Source organism: Oncorhynchus masou, chromosome 11 (genome assembly GCF_036934945.1).
Source record: "Oncorhynchus masou masou isolate Uvic2021 chromosome 11, UVic_Omas_1.1, whole genome shotgun sequence".
NCBI classification, from domain to species: Eukaryota; Metazoa; Chordata; class Actinopteri; order Salmoniformes; family Salmonidae; genus Oncorhynchus; species Oncorhynchus masou.
Window position 1 is genome coordinate 9,261,664 of NC_088222.1, and position 24,573 is coordinate 9,286,236.

Below are 24,573 nucleotides of genomic sequence, written 5' to 3' on the forward strand. Positions count from 1 at the left end.
AAACCCAGCAGCTTTGCAGTTCTCGTTCAGCAGCTTCGCAGTTCCCGTTCAAAGGCACTTAAATCTTTTGTCTAGACTATTCACCCTCTGAATGACACACATACAATCCATGTCTCAAGGCTTAAAAATCGTTCTTCAACCTGTCTCCTCCCCTTCATCTACGCTGATTGAAGTGGATTTAACAGGTGACATCAATAAGGGATCATAGTTTGCACCTGGTCAGTCTGTCGTGGAAAGAGCAGGTTTTCTTAATGTTTTGTACACTCAGTGTTTATTTATTACTTATGAACTACCACATCTGTACTGCAACATATCATGAATTAAAGCTGGGGTCTTTGGTCCTTGCTCTTCCAGAGAAACACTAGAATTTCTCTCGTTCTGAGCTGGCCTTCTAAGATGTCTTATTTGATACATATTTTTAGCCCTATAAATATGTTCTGTAAAATGGGTTGTGTAAATTCCCTTGAATGGCCACTTGAGGGCGGTGTGGAGTCATGCTGGCACAGAATTGGTAACATTATGGCGTCAGTCCAGTCTCGTGCTGCTGAGAGGAAAACAACTTGCCTCGGTCGTTCTCCTCAGCTGTTTTTGGCAGAGAGCGTTTTTATACTGTACAAAGTGTCACTATGGAAGTTGTATTTGGGGATTGCTCAGTGTCTACAGACTTCCTTGTTAGGGCTCTGTTAAGGGGACAGTGGCCTGGAAGTGGTTTAATCCGCAGTGCGATACTGTTACTGTCTCCCTCCCCCTCCGCCTGTCTCTCTGTCCCACTCTTTCTCTCTTTCCCTCCCCCTCTCTCTCTCTCTCTCTCTCTCTCCCTCCCTCCCTTATCCCTCTACCTCACTCTCCTTCCCTCTCTCCATCCCTCTCTCTCCCTGCAATTAAGCAGATGGGTAGCCCTAGTGCTGAGGCGAGCAGAGAACAGACGCAGTGCTGAAGAGTCCCAGACGGCAGTATTTCACGGCATTAGCAGTACCAGGCTCTGGAGCACTGCCATTCAGCAGTACTTGGCTCAGGGCTTTCAGAGATCACATAGCCAGCCAGGAGGCAGAACCAACTTTAGGGTTTAGTAATAGACCACCACATAGCCAGCCAGGAGGCAGAACCAACTTTAGAGTTTAGTGATAAACCACCTGACATTCTACACAGACCCAGGTAGAGTCAGGAGAAATAGATGACTGGCTGGCACAGTGAACAATCTACTATACTGGTTGTGGATGGATGCAAATACAATGGGTTGGTTACTGTTCTTTGGCAACATTTCTATATGGGAGGATATATGTAGAATAAAGCATTTAGGTAATCTTAGATTATTTCAGAATTTCCCCTCCCAAATATCTGTTTAAAAAAAAATTGATTTCCAGAATTGCTTTGAAATTTTGCAAAGATGACGTGTCATGTTTGATACAGGATTCTCAAACCTTGGAATGGTTTTATATGTTTATTTTGTCCTTGAAGAATACACAGTTAACTTGCATCGATGTAGAAGCCGCTGTGTGAGCACCGGATATCTCCTCCTACTTGCTCTGTCTCTGAGTAAACCTGCCACTGTGGGGTTGGATACAATCGACGTTTGAGCCATAAATTGTGATTTAGCTTTCTCGTTTTATTGGTGGTCAGCTGAAATGTCTCCCACTGTCCTTTTTTTAACCACCTGCCTGATAAGCAGGAGATTTATGGTCCGCCTGCACAGTGGATGTCTTCTGTACAAATCAACTCACCATTTTGGTATGCTCTAGATCGAGAGGGATCGTTTCCTCTCGAGTAGAGGAAAGGTGTTCGTGTAGAGGACATGCGGTATGTGACACTACAGACTTAGTGACTGTGGATTACGAGGCAGTGATACACATGGCAGAAAGTATGTGGATGTGGATTACGAGGCAGTGATACACATGGCAGAAAGTATGTGGACACCAGTTCGTCGAACATCTCACTCTAAAATCATGGGCATTAATATAGAGTTGGTCCCCCCCACCCTTTGCTGCTATAACAGCTTCCACTCTTCTGGGAAGGCTTTCCACTAGATGTTGGAACATTGCTGCGGGGACTTACTTCCATTCAGCCACAAGAGCATTAGTCAGGTCGGGCACTGACGCAAGCAGTAAAATTCGATTTTAAAAAGCAGATAAAACAGTGGGGACTGTGAAGCAACACAAACATTGGCACAGACACACGCATACACACACACACACACACACACACACACACACACACACACACACACACACACACACACACACACACACACACACACACACACAGACACAGACACAGACACAGACACACACACACACACACACACACACACACATACACACACACACACACACACACACACACACACACACACACACACACACACACACACACACACACACACACACACACACACACACACACACACACACACAGACACACACACACACACACACACACACACAATAACATGCGCACTATACATACACATGGATTTAGTATTGTAGATATGTGGTTGTGGTGGAGTAGGGGCCTGAGGGCAGACAGTGTGTTGTGAAATCTGTGAATGTATTGTAATGTTTTAAAAGTGTATAAACTGCCTTAATTTTGCTGGACCCCAGGAAGAGTAGCTTCTGCTTTGGCAGGAACTAATGGGGATCCATGATAACTACAAATACAAATACTGATGTTGACTGATTAGGCCTGGCTTGCAGTCGGCATTCCAATTAATTCCAAAGGTGTTCGATGGGGTTGAGGTCAGAGATCTGTTCAGACCAGTCAAGTTCTTCCACATCGATCTTGACAAACCATTTCTGTATGGATCTCTTTTTGTGCACAACGGCGTTGTCATGCTGAAACAGGAAAGGCACAGGTCATCTAGAATGTCATTGTATGCTGTAGCGTTAAGATTTCCCTTCACTGGAACTAAGGAACCTAGCCCGAACCATGAAAAATAGCCCCACACCATTATTCCTCCTCCACCAAACTTTACAGTTGGCACTATGCATTAGAGCAGATTGCGTTCTCCTGGCATCCGCCAAACCCTGATTCGTCCAACGGATTGCCAGCACTCTGCGATCCAGTTCTGTGAGCTTGTGTGGCCTACCACTTTGCGGCTGAGCCGTTGTTGGCCCTAGACTTTTGCACTTCACAATAACAGCACTTACAGTTGACCGGTGCAGCTCTGGCAGGGTAGAAATTTGACTTGTTGACTGTCTTGTTGGAAAGATGGCATTCTATGACTGTCTTGTTGGAAAGATGGCATCCTATGACTGTCTTGTTGGAAAGATGGCATTCTATGACGGTGTCACGTTGAAAGTCACTGAGCTCTTCAGTAAGGCCATTCTACTGCCAACAATGGCCATTCGCCTGTCAGCAATGGGTGTGGCTGAAATAGCCGAATCCACTAATTTGAAGGGGTGTCTACATACTTTTGGCCATGTAGTGTATAAGTCTAGATAAAACCAGTAGACTGAAATAGGCGCCGGTACTGTTTTATATTTAGGTGCAGGAGCTCCTCAATACTTTTGAGCTAATATTCTAGAAGAGGAACAGGAGCTCAAGCAGTAGAACATTTGAGGTGCCTGTACTTGGCTCCGGTGAGCTTCTGCCCAGGTCAAGCACTGGATAAATCTGGAAGTTATTACATAACAACAGAATGCCTTCTGTATTCCTACCTGCTTAAATAATGTTCTCTTTTCTATTCTACTCTTTAACTAGATGTTCCCTCATCTATTTGTTTCCTGCAAATGCTTTTAGTTTTACCATATCTGCCTCTGGTATAGCCGAGAATCCATCTTGGAAAACAGAACCAACTCAATCAGATTTTAATCTAAAAAGCCAAAGAAAGACAGGGAAAAGGGAAGAGAAACATGATAGATGGAGCCATTTGCTGTGAAATGAAATGAAATAGCCCTGTCTGATCCTTTAAAAGGGGAAGATGAAGGACGGCATCTTGACTTTGCATATTATAATAAGAAGTCCTTTCAATTGGACCCGTTTAGAACTGATTATCATCCTCTGCCCTGTTTATTAAACGTTTCATCTCTTTTACTTTGACATGCTGCTACTGAACACACAGAATATGGAAAGGTCTTTTAGGGACCTTTAAATAGAATCTTAGTATTAGTGTCTCTGAGGAGAGAGAGGACAGTGGACCCCAGCCGTAATTTGTTCTGTTACTGTCTCTGAGGAGAGAGAGGACAGTGGACCCCAGCCTTAACTTGTTCTGTTACTGTCTCGGAGGAGAGAGAGGACAGTGGACCCCAGCCTTAACTTGTTCTGTTACTGTCTCTGAGGAGAGAGAGGACAGTGGACCCCAGCCGTAATTTGTTCTGTTACTGTCTCTGAGGAGAGAGAGGACAGTGGACCCCAGCCTTAACTTGTTCTGTTACTGTCTCTGAGAAGAGAGAGGACAGTGGACCCCAGCCTTAACTTGTTCTGTTATTGTCTCGAAGAGCGAGAGGACAGTGGACCCCAGCCTTAACTTGTTCTGTTACTGTCTCTGAGGAGAGAGAGGACAGCCTTAACTTGCCTCTTTCATGTCTGGTTTGTCACTGTGATTTGTAAACACATACGGTTCCTTGTGTAACATTGGGTTGTGTTGTGACTGACTGTATGACACAGTAAGGGTTATATGTGTCACAGTAATGGTTGCAGCTGACTGTGACTGTGTCTATGTATTAGTGTCTGCGGGGCTGTTAGTTCATTGTAATCCCGGCTGCCTGTTTATTCCCTCAGCACAGGTGCAGCCGTGAACAGCAGTGGTGAGAGCCTCCCTTCTCCGTCCGTCAACGATATCTCCTCCATGTCCACCGACCAGACCCTGGCATCAGACACCGACAGCAGCCTGGAGACCTCTGCAGGACCCCTGGGTTGTTGCAGGTGACTAGCAGCCTGCCTGCGCAACCCCATGTTCTTCAGAAGGTGAAACACAATGTCCAAACAACCCAACCAACCTACCTACCAACCACTACCAACCGAAACCTGAAAAAGAACAAAAATTATTAAAAGAGAAAAAAATTATGATATGAATGGGATGATTAAGGAAACGTAAAGTAATTACTATAAGAATCATAATTCTAAAATTTAAGCCTGCATTTTCATTCAAAAATAAATCACAAAAGTATAACGAAAAAACTAAAATAAACTAAAGTGAAATATATTTAATAACTTCTAGTTGCTTTACTTATATCTCCCCCTTATATGGCATCATAAAAAAATACAAAAAGCTTAGACAGGCATCTTTCTGTAAAGTGTCATTAAAACTGGCTGTTCATTTCCCCAATACCTTGCAAGCGTCTGTGCTTCAGTCAATGTGGCAAGGTGTTCTCTTTTTGGTCATTACTGCACAGTACTATATAAACCTCCATTCACTTCCCCCACACCTTATGTGACGGTACTGGTATGTTTTGATAACCTCTAGGCTTGAACCTGGGGTTGTCTCCTGTATGGGTGGGACAGATAGGTGTGTTTGAATACTGTTATTCCTGCAGGGGTTAGTGCTAGTGTTCCACACAGCACAGCGCCCCCTGTCTTCTGTAAATATGTCATTCTGTTCAGCAGCGAGCTCGGCACACAGACGGACAGAGTGGGACTGATGGCCAGTACTGGAAGTTCGTCTATAGCGCACCTTGCCACATGACATCTCCGCCTTGACCTTTGTCCCCTTAACCTTTGCCCCTTGACCTTTCACCTTATTTTAACCCCTTGCCTGTTAGACCTGCTGCATGATTACAAAAGCTAACTCTAATTATATGATTAAATGACTATAGGTACTTTTGTTTATATAACATAAGTAATTGAACTTTTCAACCGGAGTGGTGCTGAAACCCAGGAATGGGGGAGCTCTAGTTAATGATGGATAGCTAAATATATATTAACATACATACTGTAGTGATTGGCTGCAGGAGAAGTCATTGGGACGTACAGTACTATCACTGTCATCGCTGAGTAAGATTGGGGTCAATTCAGTCAATTCAGAATGTCAACAGAAATTCCAATTCTAATTCCATATTTTCATCATTGAAACACATTCAGGAATATTGGAATTTGGAACTGAATTTTTCAATTGACTTCCTGAATTGACAATGGGACTGACCCCAAACTTGTCGCTGAGCTGGAACCTTAAGTTCTCATTTCTTTTTTGTGTTTTTTTTTGTTGAAATGAAATGATAAAATCCCTTCTGACTGCACGCCTGCACCACGCCTACGGGCTGTGGACCGGCCCACCCACCCACCCACAGCCAGTCATTCCCAATGTCACCTACCCACCAACCAGGGTGGTCACTCACTCTGTTTCTGTGTCACTACTGTGGAGTAAAGAAGAGGAGAGAAGGAGACTTATATGTGTGTGTTACTATCTGAAGAACGCTTTTTTGGGGGGCGGCGGGGGTCAAGAGGTTACCTCATAGAATAGTTTAGTTCCTCAATCACATCTGTCATTTACATTTAAATGACTACTACTTAATGTAATGACTACTACTTACTGTAATGACTACTACTTACTGCAATGACTAATACCTACTTACTGTAATGAATACTGCTTACTGTAATGACTACTACTTACTGTAATGACTACTACTTACTGTAATGACTACTACTTTCTGTAATGACTACTACTTACTGTAATGACTACTACTTTCTGTAATGACTACTACTTACTGTAATGACTACTACTTTCTGTAATGACTACTACTTACTGTAATGACTACAACTTTCTGTAATGACTACTACTTACTGTAATGAATACTACTTACTTTCTGTAATGACTACTACTTACTGTAATGACTACTACTTACTGTAATGACTACTACTTTCTGTAATGACTACTACTTACTGTAATGACTACTACTTTCTGTAATGACTACTACTTACTGTAATGACTACTACTTTCTGTAATGACTACTACTTACTGTAATGACTACAACTTTCTGTAATGACTACTACTTACTGTAATGAATACTACTTACTTTCTGTAATGACTACTACTTACTGTAATGACTACTACTTACTGTAATGACTACTACTTTCTGTAATGACTACTACTTACTGTAATGAATACTACTTACTTTCTGTAATGACTACTACTTACTTACTGTAATGACTAATACTTACTTACTGTAATGACTACTACTTACTGTGATGACTACTACTTACTTACTGTAATGGCTACTACTTTCTGTAATGACTACTACTTACTGTAATGACTACTACATACTGTAATGCCTACTACTTACTGTAATGACTACTACTTACTGTAATGCCATATTTTGTCAAAAGGGAATCAGCTGATATACCGACTACCTATAAAACCAGTAATGTTAAAAATAAGGATTTTAACTGAAAGTTTATTTATTATTGATTATTTATTATTTCATAGACTGAACCTGAATAATGGGAAGTGCCTTGTTTGGAATGATGCTGTTTCCTCATCTTAGATATGCAGTAATAACAACAACGCAGCAAGCATTGAAATGAAGTTGGTGTCTGGTAGGGTTGAAACATTTCTGGTAACTTTCCCAGAAGTCCCAGGTTTTCCAGAAAATCCTGGTTGGAGGATTCCCTCCCTTTTCATTCCCTCCTGATCCCAGGAATCCTCCATCTTATAATCCTTCAACTTTATGAAAACCTGTGAAGTTTGGGAAAGTTTACCAGAGATGTTGAAACCTTAGTGTCTGGCCTGTCCTGTTCAATCTGTTTCCGCATGGTGCCACTGTCTGCACCTACCTGCACATAGTCACCACTACTGACCAATACCCATGTCCTCTCTATAGGAAGTACACTACAACCATCACCATGGAATCGTTGCATCTTTGACTAACTTAATCATGTAGAAATTGGAACCTACTTTTTAAACACACTGGGACTGTTGTTAAAATGCAGATAAAGACTCATCTACATGTTTTTCTGACCTATATAGTTACCTAGCAACTGAGCAGAATACCTTCTAAGTTCTTCTGACCTATATAGTTACCTAGCAACTGAGCAGAATACCTTCTAAGTTCTTCTGACCTATATAGTTACCTAGCAACTGAGCAGAATACCTTCTAAGTTCTTCTGACCTATATAGTTACCTAGCAACTGAGCAGAATACCTTCTAAGTTCTTCTGACCTATATAGTTACCTAGCAACTGAGCAGAATACCTTCTAAGTTGTTTTGTTTTGTATCTGTAAATGTCTTATTTGATCAGTGTCCTTACATTTCAATAAAGGGATGAAATAATATTTTTTTTTGGTTTGTGTATTTAAAGCATGAAAACCATATTTGTTACATACGCTACTATACCCCCTGGTGAAGGACAGTTGGGGAAATATTGAGCAATGTTTCATGTTTTTCCAACTTTATTGAATGAAAACTCCAACAGAAAATCTGTTGGATAGCAAGTGGGAGGGCTTTCAGTGGTTGAATTACATTTATTCAAAGCGCGAGAGGGAGCCGCACCAGCAAAGATCCTTATGCACCTGGGAAAAGAAAGGGAAAGGGGGATACCTCGTCAGTTGTCCAAGCAAATGTGTTCAACTCAAATGTGTCTTCCGCATTTAACCCACTGCAGAAGGTAAGTCTGAATACCAACTACTGAGAAGTGCTTAAATGAAAACAAGTAAAAAAAAGGAATAGATATCTTAAGTCTGAATCAGGACCTATGTGAATGAATACTGAACAAATATATAAACGCAACATGCAACAATTTCAACGATTTTACAGAGTTACAGTTCATGAGTTTTTCCCCACAAAAGGGCTTCATTACAGACAGAAATACTCCTCAGTTTCATCAGCTGTTCGGATGGCTGGTCTCTCCTGCAGGTGAAGAAGCCGGATGTGAAGGTCCTGGGTTGGCGTGATTACACGTGGCGTGATTACACGTGGCGTGGTTACACGTGGCGTGGTTACACAAATTCTCTAAAATAATGGAGGCGGCTTACGGTAGAGAAATGAACATTTAATTCTCCGTCAACAGCTCTGGTGGACATTCCTGCAGTCAGCATGCCAATTGCACGCTCCCTAAAAACTTGCATTGTGACAAAACTGCACATTTTAGAGTGGCCTTTTATTGTACCCAACACAAGGTGCACCTGTGTAATGACCATGCTGTTTAACCATCTTCTTGATATGCCACACCTGTCAGGTGTTTTTTTTTACTCATGTCCTGAAAAGTTTCCCCACCCAAAGATAAGGACGACTTAAGGTCTATAACATGTCCCTCTGTGATAGTACAATATATGACTGTACTACTTCATAAGGATCGCTGTGTTTTCCGTCTAAATAGAATTCCCAAAGAAGGACACAAACAGTCAAGCGTAGAAAGACTAAAAACGTCAACAAACGGACACGATACGGAAAATGCTTTTTATTTTTGAACTCTGACAGCTTTTGAAATAGTATTCTTCTTTGTATTTTTAAAATTAAATTTAACCTTTATTTATTTAACTAGGCAAGTCAGTTAAGAACAAATTTTTATTTACAATGACGGCCTAGGAACAGTGGGTTAACTGGTCTAGGAACAGTGGGTTAACTGGTCTAGGAACAGTGGGTAAACTGGTCTAGGAACAGTGGGTAAACTGGTCTAGGAACAGTGGGTTAACTGGTCTAGGAACAGTGGGTTAACTGGTCTAGGAACAGTGGGTTAACTACCTTGTTCAGGGGCAGAACGACAGATCAATAATATATTCCACTTCCCTCTTCTCCTTCTCCTCTTCCATAATCTGGAATTCACAGTTGTGGTTAATACTGTTGTCAGCCAGGCTTAAGCCTGTTATGTCCTGCTGAAAGGTGGAGGGGGAGATAGGAGGAGATATCCCAGCTATCTCCTCTTGCTGTTGTTCAGGCAGTTTTTCGTCTGCACATTCCAGATGTCTGGGTTGTGTACCAAATGGCACCCCATTCTCAATATACACTTTTTATCAGTGCACTATGGGTAGTGAACTATGGGTATTGCAAAAGTGGTGAACTGTGCACTATACAGGGATACTTCCATTTGAGACGAATCCCTCATATAAGATTGATGACAGGCGCTCCTTAAGGGACGCCTATATGGGGTCCTTCAGGTCTTTTCATAAACAGATGCACAGATTGTCCATTATATTAACCAGACACTCTGTGGTGTGTGCTCTAACAATGAACATAAATGTCTTCAAAAATGGAAGGCAGGTGGGAGGAGGCAAGATCAAGTGGGACCATTCTAGCCAATGAGAGGGCAGTGACCAACAGGCACAACGGTTTCCACTAGTTACCATTACCACAAAGTCTAATTTGGCTATATCGTAAAATTTCATGGGCACAAAAATTGGCATTTTGGTCTTAATTTAAGGTTAGGGTTAAGCATATGGTTAGCAGTGTGGTTAGGTTTAAAATCACATTTTAAGAAGATAAATTGTAGAAATACGCAGGGTTTATGACTTTGTGTTTGTGGTAACTAGTGACAACCAGGCACAACTCCAATATAAAGTGGGTTTGTTTCAAAGTTGCAAGGATGTCACGTGTCCTACTTATATCAGTACACGAGAAACAACCTAAGGATTACAGAAATTCCATTAGATCAAATAAACCATTTCATTTATTGTTTTGCTAACCAAATTTGACACAAATTGAAAACTCCTTGCTTGGAGAGAGAAATAAAAGTATGGCGCCCAGCACTCCACCCTGGACTTGAACAGCCTTTATGACCAAGTCCACCTATACAAGGCAGCGGTGCCCACCTTCGCCCGGACCCTAAAGGACATCGCTCTCAAACGCAGGCCCAACAGTTGACACAGGAGCAACAGATCCCCCCCCACATAGAGGACCCACGTCGAGAGGACCTACATCCAGACCACAACACCAGCCGCACACCCACCCCAACCAATCAACAACCCCTCAGGTCAACCATGACCACACCCCATTTAGGCCCCCTCAGATCAGAACTATGCCCCTCCTGCCCACCCCATGCACCCCACCCCCGCAAAGAGGGCCTCAACATGGAAGTCACACATACGCCCAGGCCGTGAGGGGGCAAACAGGCCCAACCCCCACTCTTACACTAGCCCAAGCCAATGGCATGTACCAGATGCTCAGCAGGCTCTGCTCACACTTAATGGCCTGAGGCCAAACCACACGACCAACAACATTGACACTTTTTGGAACACAAAGCCTTCACTATCTCATCCTGGAATATCCAAGGCCAGAGGTCATCTGCCTTTGGCCTAAAGAGCAGGAACCTGGACTTACAGGTTCCTGCTCGGAAATACAGACATTGTCATCCTACAACTATAGAGGAGACGGACCAACTGGTTGCCCTCTAGGTTACAGAGAGCAGGTTGTCCCATCCACCAGACTACCAGGTGTGAAACAGGGAAGGGACTCGGTAATTTGGTTTAGAACAGAATTTCAGAACTTCATTAAATTTATCAAAACAGGAACATTTTAAAATTGGCTAGAAATTCAAAAGGAAATGATCTTAAAAGAGAAAAATGTCCTCCTGTGTGCTTCCTACTGTATATCCCCCCACTAGAATCTCCATACTTTAAAGAAGATCTCCATCCCGGAGGTGGAAATCAATCATTTCCAGGCCCATGGACATGTACTAGTCTGTGGCGACCTAAATGCCAGAACGAGACAAGAACCTGACACCCTGAGCACACAGGGGGACAATCACCTGCCTGGAGGTGACAGCATTCCCTCCCCCATAGGCACTCCTAGGCACAACTATGACAACATAACCAACAAAAACGGGCCACAACTCCTGCAGCTCTGTCGCACGCTGGATATGTACATAGTCAATGGTAGGATTTGAGGAGACTCCTATGGTATGTACACCTATAGCTCATCTCTTGGCAGTAGTAATGTAGACTACTTTATCACTGACCTCAACCCAGAGTCTCTCAGAGCGTTCAGTCTGCCCACTGACACCCCTAACAGATCACAGCAAAATCACAGTTTCCTTGAACAGAGCAAAACTCAATCACGAGGCATCCAAGCAAAAGGAACTGAGTAATATTAAGAAATGTTATAGATAGAAGGAATGTAGTGTGGAAACCTACCAAAAAACGATTAGGCAATATCAAATTCAATCCCTTTTAGACAACTTCCTGGACAAAACATTCCACTGTAATAGTGAGGGTGTAAACTTGGCAGTAGAAAATCTTAAAATCTTATTTGACCTCTCAGCTTCCTTATCAAATCTAAAAATGTCAAACAGAAAACCGAAGAAAATGAACAATGACAAATGGTTAGATGAAGAATGCAAAAATCTACGAAAGAAAATGAGAAACCTGTCCAACCAAAAACATAGAGACCCAGAAGACCTGAGTCTACGCCTTCACTACGGTGAATCACTAAAACAATACAGAAAAAGAAAGAACAGCACGTCAGAAATCAGCTCAATGTAATTGAAGAATCCATAGACCCTAACCACTTCTGGTAAAATTGGAAAACACAAAACAAACAACAACATGAAGAATTATCTATCCAAAATGGAGATGTATGGGTAAACCACTTCTCCAATATTTTTGGCTCAACAGTAACCGTGGGAAAATCCTCTGCATTATCATTAACAGCAGACTCGTACACTTCCTCAATGAAAACAATGTACTGAGCAAATGATAAATTGGCTTTTTACCAAATTATCATACGACAGACCACGTATTCACCCTGTACACCCTAATTGACAAACAAACAAACCAAAACAAAGTCAAAGTCTTCTCATGCTTTGTTGATTTCAAAAAAGCCTTCGACTCATTTTGGCATGAGGGTCTGCTATACAAATTGATAGAAAGTGGTGTTGGGGGTAAAACAAACAACATTATAAAATCCATGTACACAAACAACAAGTGTGCGGTTAAAATAGGCAAAAAACACACACATTTCTTCCCACAGGGCCGTGGGGTGAGACAGGGATGCAGCTTAAGCCCCACCCTCTTCAACATATATATCCACGAATTGGCCAAGGCACTAGAACAGTCTGCAGCACCCGGCCTCACCCTACTAGAATCTGAAGTCAAATGTCTACTGTTTGCTGATGATCTGCTGCTTCTGTCACCAACCAAGGAGGGCCTACAGCAGCACCTATATGTTCTGCACAGATTCTGCCAGACCTGGGCCCTGACAGTAAATCTCAGTAAGACCAAAAAAGGTCCAGTCGCCAGGACCACAAATACAAATTCTAGACACCATTGCCCTAGAGCACACAAAAAACTATGCATACCTCAGCCTAAACATCAGTGCCACAGGTAACTTCCACAAAGCTGTGAATAATCTGAGAGACAAGGCATTCTGTGCCATCAAAAGGAACATAAAATGCAACATACCAATTAGGATCTGGCTAAAAAATACTTGAATCAGTTATAGAACCCATTGCCCTTTATGGTTGTGAGGTCTGGGGTCCGCTCACCAATCAATAATTCACAAAATGGGACAAACACCAAATTGAGACTCTGCATGCAGAATTCTGCATGCAGAGCAGAATTAGGCAGATACCCGCTAATTATCAAAATCCATAAAAGAGCCGTTAAATACTACAACCACCTAAAAGGAAGCGATTCCCAAACCTTCCATAACAAAGCCATCACCTACAGAGAGATGAACCTGGAGAAGAGTCCCCTAAGCAAGCTGGTCCTGGGTCTCTGTTCACAAACACAAACAGACCCCACAGAGCCCCAGGACAGGACCCAACCAAATCATGAGAAAACAAAAAGATAATTACTTGACACATTGGAAAGAATTAATAAATAAACTGAGTAAACTAGAATGCTATTTGGCCCTACACAGAGAGTACACAGTGGCAGAATACCTGACCACTGTGACTGACCCAAACTTAAGGAAAGCTTTGACTATGTACAGACTCAGTGAGCATAGCCTTGCTATTGAGAAAGGCTGCAGTAGGCAGACATGGCTCTCAAGAGAAGACAGGCTATGTGCTCACTGCCCACAAAATGAGGTGGAAGCTGAGCTGCACTTCCTAACCTCCTGCCAAATGCATGACCATATTAGAGAGACATATTTCCCACAGATTACACAGATCCACAAAGAATTAGAAAACAGACACAATTTTGATAAATTCCCATATCTACTGGGTGAAATTCCACAGTGTTGCATCACAGCAGCAAGATTTGTGACCTGTTCCCACAAGAAAAGGGCAACCAGTGAAGAACGAACATTGTAAACACAACCCATGTTTATGTTTATTTATTTTCCCTTTTGTACTTTAACCATTTGCACATTGTTACAACACTGTATATATACATAATATGACATTTGAAATGTCTTTATTCTTTTGGAAATTCTGTGAGTGTAATTTTTACTGTTCATTTATATTGTTTATTTCAATTTTGTATATTATCTATTTCTCTTGCTTTGGCAATATTAACATGTGTTTCCCATGTCAATAAAGCCCCTTGAATTGAAATAAACAAACCAAAAGCGCCACCTGGTGGAGAAGACAGATTTCGGGCCCAGTTATCCCTCTTTGGTTCACCTCTTCCTCTCTGACAGACAACAGCAGGCAGGCAGCTGTGAGTGCTGTATGACAGAGACACAAGTATCCACTACAGTAACGCTAGTATATATACACAACACACTCTAACAACAGGCCAGTATCCATCTATATGGTGCAGGGTCCAGGCCCACCATGAGGTCTCAACTCCACAGGGTTCAGGCCCACCATTAGGTCTCTACTCCACAGGGTAGAGGCCCACCATGAGGTCTCTACTCCACAGGGTTCAGGCCCACCATGAGGTCTCTACTGCACATGGTCCAGGCCCACCATGAGGTCTCTCCTCCACAAGGTTCAGGCCCACCATGAGGTCTCTACTCCACAGGGTTCAGGCCCACCATGACATCTCTACTCCACAGGGTCCAGGCCCACCACGAGGTCTCTAGTATATATACACAACACACTCTAACAACAGGCCAGTATCCATCTATATGGTGCAGGGTCCAGGCCCACCATGAGGTCTCAACTCCACAGGGTTCAGGCCCACCATGAGGTCTCTACTCCACAGGGTAGAGGCCCACCATGAGGTCTCTACTCCACAGGGTTCAGGCCCACCATGAGGTCTCTCCTCCACAAGGTTCAGGCCCACCATGAGGTCTCTACTCCACAGGGTCCAGGCCCACCATGTGGTCTCTACTCCAGAAGGTTCAGGCCCACCATGAGGTCTCTACTCCACAGGGTTCAGGCCCACCATGAGGTCTCTATCCCACAGGGTTCAGGCCCACCATGACATCTCTACTCCACAGGGTCCAGGCCCACCACGAGGTCTCTACTCCACAGGGTCCAGGTCTACTCCACAGGGTCCAGGCCCACCATGAGATCTATACCCCACAGGGTTCAGGCCCACCATGAGGTCTCTACTCCACAGGGTCCAGACCCACCATGAGGTCTCTACCCCACAGGGTCCAGGCCCACCATGAGGTCTCTACTCCACAGGGTCCAGGTCCACTCCACAGGGTCCAGGCCCACCATGAGGTCTCTACTCCACAGGGTCCAGGCCCACCATGAGATCTCTACTCCACAGGGTCCAGGCCCACCATGAGGTCTCTATTCCACAGGGTCCAGGTCCACCATGAGGTCTCTACTCCACAGGGTTCAGGCCCACCATGAGGTCTCTACTCCACAGGGTCCAGGCCCACCATGAGGTCTCTACTCCACAGGGTCCAGGCCCACCATGAGATCTCTACTCCATAGGGTTCAGGCCCACCATGAGATCTCTACTCCACAAGGTTCAGGCCCACCATGAGATCTCTACTCCACAGGGTCCAGACCCACCATGAGGTCTCTACTCCACAGGGTCCAGACCCACCATGAGGTCTCTACTCCACAAGGTTCAGGCCCGTTAATACCCAGAATCATCACAACTACAGTGCTCTTCTTTTTTTTCAGTCTTAGACCAAGCATCCTAAAACAAGTGATGGGTCTTATTACCAATGCGTGTACAGTTTCAGTTTAGGATAAATATCAACTACAGATGAACATTCAATGTTGAAACCATTACTGACCAGACTTGTATTTAGGTTTAATAGAATCTACATGATTCATTTGAAGCCAAACCGTTCCTATCGGACAAAGTCTTAAAGCTACAGTACAGACAAACAAACCAAAGTGTCTGTAACAACACGTGCATGTTCTGTCTCTTCTTCTTTGGGATGAATGAAATGGCTCTGTAGCAAAGAAGACACAAGTTATATTAACTTGATTTGAGACACAAGAAACTAAATCTGCGTACATAAAGTAATTCAGTACCACCATGTTGAAAATAAAATGTATGTTCAACGAAAAGCATTCATATCAAATGGAAATGTCACACATGGATACGTAGTTATTGTTGTTTAAATATACCAGACAAACATACAAATATTTTTGTAACTTTTTTTTTTTTTTTTTACACATAACATAACTTTTCTTCGGCATAGTTTTTTCTCTATATACACAAGCAGATACATGATAACATGGTCCTCTATCTACACAGCCAGATACATGATAACATGGAACAGGGTTGATTATATACTTGATTGGATCTTGAAGGAAAATGGGGAAGAAGAATGGTTTTATGGGTAGTGTAGTCTTTCAGTCGTCCATGTATAGGCTGGGTATAGTCTGTTTCAGGCAGATAACCAGCCGCCTGGCGTCTTCAGTAATATTGCCACAGTCAGTCAGCATGGTTGAGGCCCAGCGACATGTACCCTGTCCCACTACACACTGTATCCATATGTCTCTTGCATTCAGACGGTATTGTCCCTCTCAAGGGTTTTTTCTACTCCTCAGTACAGGGTTACCCCAACTCAGTCCTGGGGACCACACGTGCACGTTTTGGTTTTTGCCATCAAAGGTTGATTACTAGTTTATTATTTCAATAAGCTGTGTAGTACTAGGGCAAAAATTAAAATGTGTTCCACGTGAGTCCAAGGGACCAAGTTTGGGAAACACCGCCTTAGTACATACTCCCATCGCCTCTCACTAGAATAAAATGTCACAGTCCACCCTGCACTGCCACACCCCCTCTATAGATTAAAATGGAACAGTCCACCCTGCACTGCCACACACCCTCTCACTAGATTAAAATGGCACAGTCCACTCTGCACTGCCACACCCCCTCTCAATAGATTAAAATGGCACAGTCCACCCTGCACTGCCACACCCCCTCTCAATAGATTAAAATGACACAGTCCACCCTGCACTGCCACACACCCTCTCAATAGATTAAAATGGCACAGTCCACCCTGCACTGCCACACCCCCTCTCACTAGATTAAAATGGCACATTCCACCGTGTACTGTGACACCCCCTCGCACTAGATTCAGGTGGTGCAGTCTGTCAAAGTTTCTCCTTGGTACATTCTCCCACTTTCTCTCACCCCCCAGGTGGTACAAACCCCCCTCACTAGATCCAGACGGTAATGTCCCTTTCAATATGTCTCCAAGTCATTGTCAAGTCCCACCCCCTCTCATTCGATTCAAATGGCACAGTCCACCCTGCACTGACACAGCCCCTCACTGGATCCAGATGGTATTGGCCCGGTCGGGTCTGCGCGGGTCGTCGGTCAGATCTCCGAAGGTAGAGAAGAACTGTTCCATCTCTTTCTGCAGCATCTCGTTCCTCTTCTCTGCATCATCCTTGGCTCGCTCTGCGTTACGAAACTTGATCTCCACCATGGTGACCTTCTTCTTCTCTTGGTTCAGCTCCTCGTGAAGAGTCCCCATCTCAGTCTCCAACTCCAGGTTACTGTGCTCCAGGCTGCAGAGACAAGAGCAGTTAGTTTAGAAGGAGGAAGAAGTTATTTAAAGTGTCACTCCAGTCTCTTTTTCACATCATTTAACACCCAATTTACTTAACAAAAGGCACATCTCAATAGGTGGTCCAGGTAAGTCATGACATAACACAATGCCTCAGGAGGTTGAAGAAATTTGGCTTGTCACCCAAAACCCTGACAAACTTTTACAGATGCACAATCGAGAGCATCCTGTCGGGCTGTATCACCGCCTGGTACGGCAACTGCACTGCACTCAACCGCAAGGTTCTCCAGAGGGTGGTGCGGTCTGCACAACCCATCACCGGGGGCAAACTACCTGCCCTCCATGACACCTACAGCACCCGATGTCACAGGATTGCCAAAAAGGATTACCACTCGAGCCACTGCCTGTTGATACTGCTACCATTCAGAAGGGGAGGTCAGTGCAGGTGCATCAAAGCTGGGACCGAGAGACTGAAAAACAGCTTCTATCTCAAGACCATCAGACTGCTAAACAGCAATCACTAACTCAGAGAGGCTGCTGCCAACATTGAGAACCAATCACTGGCCACTTTAATAAATGGATCACTAGTCACTTTATACAATGCCACTCTAAATAATGCCACTTTAATAATGTTTACATATCTTACATTACTCATATCACATGTACAGTGGGGAGAACATGTATTTGATACACTGCCGATTTTGCAGGTTTTCCTACTTACAAAGCATGTAGAGGTCTGTAATTCTGTAATCTAAAACAAAAATCCAGAAAATCACATTGTATGATTTTTAAGTAATTAATTTGTATTTTATTGCATGACATAAGTATTTGATCACCTACCAACCTGTAAGAATTCCGGCCTTCACAGACCTGTTAGTTTTTCGTTAAGAAGCCCTATAGTTTTCCACTCAGTACCTGTATTAACTGCACCCTTTTGAACTTGTTACCTGTATAAAAGACACCTGTCCACACACTCAATCAAACAGACTCCAATCTCTCCACAATGGCCAAGATCAGTGAGCTGTGTAAGGACAGGGATCAAATGTTAGACCTGCACAAGGCTGGGATGGGCTACAGGACAATAGGCAAGCAGCTTGGTGAGAAGGCAACAACTGTTGGTGCAAATATTAGAAAATTAAAGAAGTTCAAGATGACAGTCAATCATCCTCGGTCTGGGGCTCCATGCAAGATCTCACCTCGTGGGGCATCAATGATCATGAGGAAGGTGAGGGATCAACCCAGAACTACACGGCAGGACCTGGTCAATGACCTGAAGAGAGCTGGGACCACAGTCTCAAAGAAAACCATTAGTCACACACTAGCCATCATGGATTAAAATCCTGCAGCGCACGCAAGCCAGCGCATGTCCAGGCCAGTCTGAAGTTTGCCAATGACCATCTGGATGATCCAGAGGAGGAATGGGAGAAGGTCATGTGGTCTGATGAGACAAAAATAGAGCTTTTTGGTCTAAACTCCACTCGCTGTGTTTGGAGGAAGAAGAGGGATGAGTACAACCCCAAGAACACCATCCCAACCGTGAAGCATGGAGGTGGAAACATCATTCTTTGGGGATGCTTTTCTGCAAAGGGGACAGGACGACTGCACCATATTGAGGGGAGGATGGATGGGGCCATGTATCGCGAGATCTTGACCAACAACCTCCTTCCCTCAGTAAGAGCATTGAAGATGGGTCGTGGCTGGGTCTTCCAGCATGACAACGACCCGAAACACACAGCCAGGGCAAGTAAAGAGTGGCTCCGTAAGAAGCATCTCAAGGTCCTGGAGTGACCGAGCCAGTCTCCAGACCTGAATCCAATAGAAAATCTTTGGAGGGAGCTGAAAGTCCGTATTGCCCAGCGACAGCCCTGAAACCTGAAGGATCTGGAGAAGGTCTGTGTGGAGGAGTGGGCCAAAATCCCTGCTGCAGTGTGTGCAAACCTGGTGAAGAACTACAGGAAACGTATGATCTCTGTAATTGCAAACAAAGGTTTCTGTACCAAATATTAAGTTCTACTTTTCTGATGTATCAAATACTTATGTCATGCAATAAAATTCAAATGAATTACTTAAAAATCATACAATGTGATTTTCCTGATTTTTGTTTTAGAATCAGTCTCTCACAGTTGAAGTGTACCTATGATAGAAATTACAGACCTCTACATGCCTTGTAAGTAGGAAAACACGCAAAATCGGCAGTGTATCAAATACTTGTTCTCCCCACTGCATATACTGTATTTTACAACATCTATTGCACCTTGCCGCTCGGTTATTGCTCATCCATATGCTTACATGTACATATTCTCATTCACCCCTTTAGACCTGTGTGTATTAGGTAGTTGTTGGGGAATTGTTAAAGATGACTTGTTAGATATTACTGCACTGTTGGAAGTAGAGGCACAAGCATTTCGCTACACTCACATTAACATCTGCTAACCTTGTGTATGTGACAAATAAAATTTGATTTGATTTGATTTGCCTTTTATACTCGCTTCGAGGCAAGCAACACTGAAGCATACAGGATAGCACCAGCTGTTCCGGACGACTGTGTGATCACGCTCTCTGTAGCCGATGTGAGCAAGACCTTTAAACAGGTCAATATTCACAAAGCCGCTGGGCCAGACAGATTACCAGGACGTGTACTCGAAGCATCCGTGGACCAACTGGCAAGTGTCTTCACTGACATTTTCAACCTCTCCCTGACCCAGTCTGTAATACCTATATGTTTCAAACAGATCACCATAGTCCCCGTGGCCAAGAAAACGAAGGTAACCTGCCTAAATGACTATCGCCCGTAACACTCATGTCGGCAGCCATAAAGTGCCTTGAAAGGCCGGCCAGTACTCACATCAAGACCATCATGCCCGGAAACGCTAGACACACTCCAATTCGCATACCGCCCCAACAGCTCCACAGATGACGCAATCTCAATCTCACTCCACACTGCCCTTTCCCACCTGGACAAAATGAACACCTATGTGAGAATGCTGTTCATTGACTACAGCTCAGCGTTCAACACCATATTACCCACAAAGCCCATCACTAAGCTAAGGACCCTGGGACTAAACACCTCCCTCTGCAACTGGATCCTGGACTTCCTGACGGGATGGCCCCAGGTGGTAAGGGAAGGCAACCACACAACTGCCACGCTGATCATCAACACTGGGGCCCCTCATGAGTGCGTGCTTAGTCCCCTCCTGTACTCCCTGTTCACCCACGACAGCGTGACCAAGTACGGCTCCAACACCATCATGAAGTTTGTTGACGACACAACGGTGGAAGGCCTGATCACCGACAACGATGAGAAAGTCTATAGAGAGGAGGTCAGAGACCTGGCCATGTGGTGCAAGGACAACAACCTCTTCCTCAATGTGAGCAAGACAAAGGAGCTGATCATGGGCTATAGGAAAAGGGGGGCCGAACACGCCCCCATTAACATCGACGGAGCTGAAGTGGATCAGGTCGAGAGTTTCAAGTTCCTTGGTATCACCAACAAACTATCATGGTCCAAACACACCAAGACAGTTGTGAAGAGGACACTACAACACCTTTTCCCCCTCAGGAGACTGAAAATATTTGGCATTGATCCCCAGTTCTACAGCTGCACCATTCTGACCGGTTGCATCACCACCTGGTATGACAACTGCTCGGCATCTGACCATAAGGCGCTACAGAGGGTAGTGCATATTGCCCAGTACATCACTGGGGTCAAACTTCTAGGACCTATATACTAGGCGGTGTCAGAGGAAGGCTCCAGTCACCCAAGTCGTAGACTGTTCTTTCTGCTACCGCACTGCAAGAAGTCTCGGACCAAAAGGCTCCTTAACAGCTTCTACCCCCAAGCCATGACGGAAAGGCACTGTAGCAACGAACCGCCCTTGCTGTCTCTGCCTGGCTGGTTCCCCTCTTTCCACTTGATTCTCTGCCTCAAACCCTATTACAGGGGCTGAGTCACTGGCTTACTGGTGCTCTTCCATGCCGTCCTTAGGAGGGGTGCGTCACTTGAGTGGGTTGAGTCACTGACGTGACCTTCCTGTCTGGGTTGGACCCCCTCCTTCGGTTGTGCCGTGGCGGAGATCTTTGTGGGCTATACTCAGCCTTGTCTCAGAATAGTCAGTTGGTGGTTGAAGATATCCCTCTACTGGTGTGGGGGCTGTGCTTTGGCAAAATGGGCTGGGTTATATGCTGCCTGTTTGGCCCTTTCTGAGGGTATCGTTGGACGGGGCCACAGTATCTCCCGACCCCTCCTGTCCCAGCCTCCAGTATTTATGCTGCAATAGTTTATGTGCCGGGGGGCTAGGGTCAATCTGTTATATCTGGAGCCCTAGGACCATACCTCAGGACTACCTGGCCTGATGACTCCTTGCTGTCCCCAGTCATGCTGCTACTCCAGTTTCAACTGTTCTGCCTGTGGCTATGGAACACTGACCTGTTCACCGGATGTGCTACCTGTCCCAGACCTGCTGTTTTCAACTCTCTAGAGACAGCAGGTGCGGTAGAGATACTCTGAATGATCGGCTATGAAAAGCCAACTGACATTTACTCCTGAGGTGCTGACCTGTTGCACCCTCTAGAACCACTGTGATTATTATTATCTGACCCTGCTGGTCATCTATGAACGTTTGAACATCTTGGCCATGTTCTGTTATAATCTCCACCCGGCACAGCCAGAAGAGGACTGGCCACCCCTCATAACCTGGTTCCTCTCTAGGTTTCTTCCTAGGTTTTGGCCTTTCTAGGGAGTTTTTCCTAGCCACCGTGCTTCTACATCTGCATTGCTTGCTGTTTGGGGTTTTAGGCTGGGTTTCTGTACAGCACTTTGTGACATCATCTACATGTAAGAAGGGCTTTATAAATACATTTGATTGATGACTGCTGAACAATTAATGAAATGGCCACCCAGACTATTAACATTGACCCCCGAATCCATTGCTGCTACACACTGTTTATTATCTCTGCACAGTCACTTTGCAAATGACCTCGACTAACCTGTACCCCCACATACTGACTCGGTACCGGTACCCCATGTATATAGCCTCGTTATTGTTATTACATTTTCTTGTGTTACTTATTTGTATTTATTTATTTACTTTAGTTAATTTAGTAAATATTTTCTTCACTCTATTTCTTGAACAGCATTGCAGGTTAATTAAGGGCTTGTACGTAAGCATTTCACGGTAAGGTCTACAGTACACCTGTTCGGTGTAGTCCTGATTTCAGAGTATGTGATCAATAACATTTTATTTTATATGATCATAGATTCCCATTAGATTCCTTCACTGCACTATTCGTTGAAGTTCGCAGCCTAAAAAAACAAAACAACATTTAGCTCATAACATTTTTTGTCTTCTCTTTAGTGTGTTTACTGTATTTATACTGAGATATCGCTTTTCAACAGAAGGACATCGTTAAGCTCTTCCTTAAATCTCTAAAACAGTCTTGTCTTCATCTCATTCCCTTCATCTGAACGGATTGTAAAATACTGGGCTGGATTTCACCTTGTCCGTTCTTTCAGATCAGTGCAATGAAAGAGAAGGAAAACAATTAAGAAAGATCCTCTGTCTGCAGAAAGAGCTTGTTAAGATATGCATGAACTGTACTCAAATTCAATAAATGCCTATCTCAGTTTTATTATAAAAACACAGTAGGAGGTAGTGGTGCTACCTTGTTATCCTGGCCTCGTACTCTGTCTTCTGCTTCTGCATCTCCTGTTTCAGGCTGGCCACCAGGCTGTGTAGAGCACTGTGACTACTGGGTCCTTTATTGACAGGGAACGTCTCACTGTTATCACTGCTGCTGGTGGCTCCACTACCCCTCCCTCCACTACCTCCAGCACCGTTCCTCCGCTCCCCCTCCACGTCCCCCCCTGGCTGGGGCTGCTCGTCGAGGGAGGACAGCCCCCTAGGTCCATCCAGCAGCAACAGGGGGTCCTGGTAGTGGCCCAGCCCACCGTAGAAGTCCTGTTCTGGGCAGGTGGTGGTGGAGGAACGGCAGGACGTGGAGTTGTCTGGAAGAGAGATCTCACAGGAGGAGGTGGACCAGGTAGCACTGTCCACACTCTGCTTGTCCTCACAGCTAGAGCTGAGACACGGCTGTTGTTGATTTTGTAACTGTTGTTGTTGTTGTTGTTGTTGTTGTTGCTGGACGTTGTCATAGGTGGACAGCCGGTTCTGGGCTGCCGTCTGCTCCCCACAGTCCCGAGACTTGCTGTCTCGTAAGGTGACCGGGTAGCCATTGGGAACCCACAGACCATTACGCCCGTTCAGGGTACCGTTCACCACGTCGGTACTTGACACGCCCATGCGGACACCTCCGTTAGGGACCCCGCTGGTGCCCATCTTGGTGCCCGAGCCCTTCAGGGTGCGCCGGGCCTGGAGGACGCTGATGCCTCCTATGAATACAAATAACAACAATACGTTTTATGTGACTTTCAGGACTGTCATTGTCCAAGACACATTTCCCCATGGGGACAATAATGTATATCCTGTCCTATACTCAAAGGACACCATACATTAGAAGTACAGTTAAAAGCAACATTTCAAATCAAAACCTAGTGCAATTCAAATCAAAACCTAGTGCAATTCAAATCAAAACCTAGTGCAATTCAAATCAAAACCTAGTGCAATTCAAATCAAAACCTAGTGCATTTCAAATCAAAACCTAGTGCAATTCAAATCAAAACCTAGTGCAATTCAAATCAAAACCTAGTGCAATTCAAATCAAAACCTAGTGCAATTCAAATCAAAACCTAGTGCAATTCAAATCAAAACCTAGTGCAATTCAAATCAAAACCTAGTGCAATTCAAATCAAAACCTAGTGCATTTCAAATCAAAACCTAGTGCAATTCAAATCAAAACCTAGTGCAATTCAAATCAAAACCTAGTGCAATTCA

The 24,573-nt window shown here is 44.2% G+C and overlaps 2 protein-coding genes across 15 annotated transcripts in view; one reads left to right on the forward strand and one right to left on the reverse strand.

The window, feature by feature from the left end:
- The window catches only part of mapk10 (mitogen-activated protein kinase 10), a 133,011-nt gene extending 124,809 nt beyond the window's left edge, over positions 1-8,202 (forward strand). For 8 of the 11 annotated variants that reach the window (XM_064977325.1, XM_064977326.1, XM_064977329.1 and 5 more), the window contains one exon: positions 4,722-8,202. In XM_064977325.1, coding sequence (XP_064833397.1) covers positions 4,722-4,864 — 143 coding nt within the window. In that variant the 3' untranslated portion in view covers positions 4,865-8,202. Of the gene's footprint in view, positions 1-4,716 lie in introns of all 11 variants that reach the window. The other 3 variants (XM_064977331.1, XM_064977332.1, XM_064977334.1) reach the window with 3 other exon arrangements.
- Positions 8,203-14,121: 5,919 nt separating this feature from the next.
- The window catches only part of arhgap24 (Rho GTPase activating protein 24), a 256,798-nt gene continuing 246,346 nt past the window's right edge, over positions 14,122-24,573 (reverse strand). For all 4 annotated transcript variants that reach the window (XM_064977336.1, XM_064977335.1, XM_064977338.1 and 1 more), the window contains 2 exons: positions 23,345-24,071; positions 14,122-17,684 (listed from right to left, as the gene is read on the reverse strand). In XM_064977336.1, coding sequence (XP_064833408.1) covers positions 17,441-17,684; positions 23,345-24,071 — 971 coding nt within the window. In that variant the 3' untranslated portion in view covers positions 14,122-17,440. The remainder of the gene's footprint in view (positions 17,685-23,344; positions 24,072-24,573) is intronic.